Raw genomic sequence first — 6,387 nt, forward strand, 5'->3', positions numbered from 1 at the left:
TTTATTTGTAACAGAACTGGAATATTTATAATATTAACAATGGGTTTCTCATGATTTCTTTGCCTTAGGCGCTTAACTATTTAGTCCCAACTATTTAAAAAAAAATCTAAATGTCCGGTTTTTCATGATTCTGCTGCCCAAGACGCTCCACTCTTTAGTCCCTGCCAGTGCACCTACACCAAAATCCGGTCTATATGTCCGGGGATAGAGATGAAATCCTCATGGGAGATCTCAAAGTAGCTCTCCTGGAGGTAATGTTCAAGCCTGTTCATCAGGTTCCTGGGGAGAGCGATCTTATTGGGTCCTCACTGGTACGAAACGTTTCCGCACCAGGAGACAATCAAGTACTCAGGGATCATTGCCCTGCAGAGCATGGCGGCATACGGCCCTGGTTTTTGCAGGCTTTCCCTAAGCATCCGTTCCTTCTCGCTGTCCGAGATCCTCATCAGGGTAATGTCGCTCATGATGCCCTGCTTTGAATTAGGTAGGGGAATGTTAGTATTGGGACTGCTTTACAGCCACGCGGTGGAGGCGGGAGAGGGGCAGCATACAGGGATCTTTCCCTGGGACAGCCGCGAGGGGGTGGGACAGGGGCAGAGTTCATGCTTGCCTGATTGCTGGCAGCAGAGACTGGCATTGCTTTCAATGTGAAAGGAGGCCAGTGCTACTATTAAAGTTTTAAGCAGCCACAAGTCTACGGCTTACCATGTTTGCCCGCTACACAAATTCCGGTGTCCTGCCCCGCTTCTCAGATCGCCACTGCAAGACCACAGGCACTGAAGGCGAGGGCCGAAAATTCGACCTTGTCCTGAGTGCGCATGTGATAGGTGCAGGGCATGGTCTTGTTCACAGAGAAAGACTATGTTCTTTGTTCACAACTACATTTATCTTTCTGAGGAATTTACTCCCTTTTTCCCATTCCCACAGCCACATCTGCGACTGTCTCCCAACCCAGCGTGGCATCACAGTCCCAGAGGCTAGCGCAGATTAGGCGGAGGAAGAAGACGACGCGGGAGGACATGTTCACAGAACTAATGTGCTGCTCCCGAGCACAGGCAGCCCAGCAGACACAGTGGAGGGAGAACTTGTCCCACATGCACAGAGCAAACATGGAACGGGAGGAGAGGTGGCGTCAGGAAGACCAGCAGGCGACTCAAACGCTGCTTGGACTGATGAGGGAGCAAACGGACACGCTCCAGCGCCTTGTGGATGTTCTGCAGGACCGGAGGCAGGAGGAGAGAGCCCCGCTGCAGTGCATCTGTAACCACCCTCCCCCGCCACCAAGTCCCATACCCCCCTCACCCAAAGTCCAAAGAAGGAGGGGCGGCAGGGGCTGTGAAAAGTTTCACTCCACCCCTGCAGAGTGCTGTAGCACTAGAAGGCTCTCATTCCCCAAACTTTGAAAAGTCCTTTCCTACCCACCTCACACAAGCCCCCGTCCAAGTTCCAACCCCCCTGTATCATGTGTTGTTACTAATAAAATATACGTTTCTGTTAATTACTGTTTCCATCATTTTCTTTTGGAGGAGAGTCTGTGTGAAGGGGGGGAAGGTGGTTGGTAATTGGACAGTATAGTCACCTTTAGCAGGGTACAGAGGCGGGGGCAGGTCCAGCAGCAGGGCACATACACAGTGCAGTTACTAGTTACCCTGGTCAGTCTGGGAGGTGGTTTTCATGTTCTGGGGGGGGGGTTGCTCTGTGACTTTGTGGCGGGGGAGGGCAGTTACAGATCTTATGCAGCGGTCCTTATCCTGGATCACAGAGCCACACAGCAGGGGATCTGTAACCCTCCTCCCCCTGCCAGAAAGTCACATAGCCGACACATACACGCAGTCCCGCCCAGGACGGCTGGCAGGCTCCGTTGAAACAACCAGTCCACCACTGCGGAGCCTGTCATTCCTGGAGTTTAGAGGCATCATTTGCATCACTACACTACACCCGCCCCCCACCACAGTCTGCGTCCCAGGTTTAAAACATTCCCGCGAAAACAGTAATAAAGACAACGGTGTTCATTAAGAAAATAGAAATGATTTTAATTTTTGGGAAGGGGGTGAAGGGGGTATGTAGCTGGAGAGGATAGTCAACATAAACTGGGTAAAGAAACGGGGGCAGGTTCAGCTTCTGTGTCCACAAACTTAACAGTCACTGGTTACCCTGCTCACTGTGGAACCTAGCTTTCAAAGCCTCCCGGATGCACAGCGCGTCCCGCTGGGCTCTTCTAATCGCCCGGCTGTCTGGCTGGGCGTAATCTGAAGCCAGGGTATTTGCCTCAACCTCCCACCCCGCCATAAAGGTCTCCCCCTTGCTCTCACAGAGATTGTGGAGCACACAGCAAGCTGCTATAACAATGGGGATATTGGTTTCGCTGAGATCACAGCGAGTCAGTAAGCTTCTCCATCTCCCCTTGAGATGGCCAAAAGCACACTCCACCACCATTCTGCACTTGCTCAGCCGGTAGTTGAACAGTTCTTTTTCTGTGTCCAGGGCGCCAGTATAGGGCTTCATGAGCCAGGGCATTAGCGGGTAGGCTGGGTCCCCGAGGATCACTGTAGGCATCTCCACATCCCCAAGACTTATTTTGTAGTCCGGGAAGTAAATACCTTCCTGCAGCCGTCTAAACAGACCAGAGTTCCTGAACACGCGAGCGTCATGAACCTTGCCCGGCCATCCGACGTTGATGTTGGTAAAACGTCCCCTATTGTCCACCAGTGCTTGCAGCACCATTGAAAAGTAGCCCTTTCTGTTAATGTACTGGCTGGCCTGGTGGTCCGGTCCCAGGATAGGGATGTGAGTTCCATCTATAGCCCCACCGCAGTTTGGGAATCCCATCGCGGCGAAGCCATCTATGATGGCCTGCGCGTTTCCCAGGGTCACGACCTTTGAGAGCAGTACCTCAACGATTGCGTTGGCTACTTGCATCACAACAACCCCCACGGTAGATTTGCCCACACCAAAGTGGTTCGCGACTGACCAGTAGCTGTCCGGCGTTGCAAGCTTCCAGAGGGCTATGGCCACTCGCTTCTGGACAGTCAGGGCTGCTCGCATCCGGGTGTCATTGCGCTTCAGAGCAGGGGACAGCAACTCACAAAGTTCGAGGAAAGTCCCCTTCCGCATGCGAAAGTTTCGCAGCCACTGGGATTCATCCCAGACCTGCAGCACTATGCGGTCCCACCAGTCCGTGCTTGTTTCCCGGGCCCAGAATCGCCGTTCCACAATATCCACATGACCCATTGCCACCGTGATGTCCTCGGCGCTGGGTCTCGTGGTTTCTGACATCTCTGTGCTACTCTCATACTTCAGGCCCTCACCGCGGTGCCGTAGCCTCCTCGCCTGATTTCTCTGTATCTGCCTCTGGGAAAGGTGGATGAGAAGCTGCGAGGCGTTGACAACGGCCACAACTGCAGCGATGGTCGCAGCGGGCTCCATGCTCGCAGTGCTGTGGCGTCCGCGCTGTCACTGACCAGAAAAGTGCGCGAACTGATTTCCCGCCGGCGCTTTCAGGGAGGGAGGGAGGGCGGTAGTGACGGACGGATGACGACAGTTACCCAAAAGCACCCTCGACACATTTTTTTACCCAGAAGGCATTGGCGGCTCGACCTTGAATTCCAATGGGCAGCGAGGACTGCGGGAACTGTGGGATAGCTGCCCACAGTGCACCGCTTCCAATGTCGACGCTTGCCCCGTTAGTGTGGACTCACAAAGTCGAATTACTGTCCTTAGTGTGGACACACACGTTTGACTTTGCAATATCGATTCCACATATTCGATTTAAGTGAAATCGAACTACCCTCGTAGTGTAGACATAACTATCTTATATAAACTTAGGGTATTTTTTTGAAGCAGTGGTTCCTGACCCTTTTTTTGGAACTCCTAACCACCTGCACAGAAATGGCTGAATGGCATCCCTCATCCGACCTCCCTGTGTATCCCCTCGCACTGTCACCATTGTCCTTTTATTCTTGACCATTTTCCTTCTTCTGTCCTAAATGTGTTTTTTTTTTCTTTTCTGAGTAACTATTCTGAAGGATTCCTCCTTCTCCAATTTACCAAAAGACTATATGCTGCAAGGCTAGAGGTGAGGCACCAATCATGGCCCTATTTGGCATATGCTTTCCCAGTGGAGTCACAGAAGACAAAACTGCATCTCTCTGCTACCTGAGCCTAAAGTCCAGTACATGTGAGCTGCTAATATGGTTGTCTCAAAGGCCTCTGTGGAACAGTAAGAGTCAATTGGTAGCTTCGATGGAGCCATCCACTACTTCACCCACAGCTGTGAACACGTTTATAGTGTATGGGGGAGAGGATCCACAAGCTATCCTCACCCACAGTGTTCCTCTTCTCTGGCCTATGCCAGCCTGCTCTAGCCCTGGCTTGTGGTCACTCTCAAGCTGTTTAACACTGTGAAATTTGTATGAATTTAGTGATGGTGAAGAGCTGACAGCCCTCGAGACTGAAGTTCATTATTCATGCAAAGAACAGAGATACAACCATAGCATCCATGCAACTTTTCTCATCACTGCTCCACTACTGTTTCTCAAACTTTCCTTGAAAGAGCCACCTCTCTAGGTCAGAGACAAATTCAGTCTCCAGGTGATGTTCATTCTTTTTCATCTTTCTACCGAAACTCCAAACAACAAAAGTTTGTTTACATTTGTTTTATTTCCCAACATCCCAAAAACTTCTCATATGAAGTTACCAGTTAATGGCCCAGTACCTGCATCCGCTTCAGATATATATATGCTTAAGAATATTTAGCCAAGATACCCAACTGGATGACCCTCCTTATGTGATTTATAATATATACTGTACAGAAATATATCACATCACCAGTGACTGTTAAGATTACAAAAAATTAAAAAGACAGGAAGTCTTTTGAACAAAGTCCACTCCACAGGGCACAAGAAGTGGAGTCTAACTTCCATGCCCTTTTTGAAGCTCTCATGCACTTCAATTAATGCCAGGTATAGTATTTATCTTTGGGGTTCCTCTTGGGATGTACAGACACTCTACCTCACTACCATTTCTGGGTTCCTAACCTCAAGTAATCTCCCACCAATTGAGCTCCCCGGGTTCACCACTGAGGATCAGTGGAAACTAATGAATGTATATTAATAATTCCCACAGTAGCCCATCTCGACCCTCTATGGGCATACTATACTAGAGGATCTGGAGAGAGAGGGGACCTGATTGTATTTATCTCCCCCTAATTGGTCTCCTAGCATCTGAAATACCATGAGAAAATTAACTGTTCCTTTAAGTATATTCCACTTACTCCTGCAGTTTGTGGTGCACCTATAGGCATAGGCCACCTGAACCCTCAATGTGACAAGCATCAGCAACTGAGTGACACTTTTCCCATGGAGCCAGCACCAGGGACTAAAACCAGGGGATTAAAACATTTTAGAGCATCAATCTTTCTCCACCTTTTAGCAGCCTACATAACCCTCAGACCTTCACCTTCGAAACAGAACACGCTAACACCTTTCACTAGCGAGTAAGACTAGCTATGAGAAAGGACTTTACAAATGATCTCTTTCCAGGGCCTGGATGAAAGTAGCCACCATTCTACACCGCAGACATTTACCCTCTGCCCCACAGCCTAGTCCAAATTGATGCCAAGGTTTCCATGGATCCTTAGATTATCCCCGGGGGGGGGAGAGGGATTGTACCGTAATTAGCACCTGTATCCAGGGCTCTAGCGTTTCTGTTGTCACCCCCACCTCCCGCAGGGTGCCCCACCACCCCACGCCAATTTCACCCCATGCCACCCCCAGGTGCCGGGCTACTCTCTACCATCACCCGCTGCCCCCCTCCCCCCACATGCGCTATGCCCGGGGGTCTCTCCCGCGGCCCCAGAAGCCAATCGGGACCCCATCCCCGCACGGGGAGGCGGGTCCGAGGCCTCCCCCGGCAGGGCGGAGCGAGCTCCGGCCGGCCCCGGCGGGGGGACAGTGGCGCCCAGCCGTGTGCTCCGAGCGGGGAGCCCGAGCCCAGGCCCCGGCCCTGCCTCCCGCTCAGCTGCGTACCTGGTCCAGGTTCTCCTCGCTGCCGCTGTCCTCGGTGTCGGAGTCGATGAGGACCCGGCCTTTCCGCTTCTTCACCATGACGGGGCCGGCTCCGCCGCGCTGAGGGGCCCGCGGACGGTGCGGCACTGAGAGCGGCTCGGCCTCCCCCGCGCCGCCCGACCGCCCTGGACACAAAGGGCACCGAGCATGCGCCCCGCGCCGCCCCGCCCTCCGGGGCGGGGTCTCCGCAGCCACTGGCGGAGGGGGGCGGGGCCTGGCCCGGGTGCACGTGCCGGTGGAGGGCTGCTGGGACGCGGTGTCACCCGTGGGGCCGGGGTGTCTGTCACCGCCGCGCCGCGCCTGCCGCCACGACCCCTCGGCG

General features: G+C 52.8%; 1 protein-coding gene across 1 annotated transcript in view; it reads right to left on the reverse strand.

Annotated features, from left to right (window-relative positions):
- The window catches only part of RTF1 (RTF1 homolog, Paf1/RNA polymerase II complex component), a 46,758-nt gene extending 40,574 nt beyond the window's left edge, over positions 1-6,184 (reverse strand). Inside the window, exon 1 of the mRNA XM_024201759.3 lies at positions 6,027-6,184. Within this exon, the coding sequence (XP_024057527.1) occupies positions 6,027-6,104 (78 nt within the window). The 5' untranslated portion in view covers positions 6,105-6,184. The remainder of the gene's footprint in view (positions 1-6,026) is intronic.
- Between the last annotated feature and the right edge of the window lie 203 nt (positions 6,185-6,387).

Source organism: Terrapene carolina, unplaced genomic scaffold (genome assembly GCF_002925995.2).
Source record: "Terrapene carolina triunguis isolate 2854851 unplaced genomic scaffold, T_m_triunguis-2.0 Scaffold96, whole genome shotgun sequence".
Classification (NCBI taxonomy): Eukaryota; Metazoa; Chordata; order Testudines; family Emydidae; genus Terrapene; species Terrapene triunguis.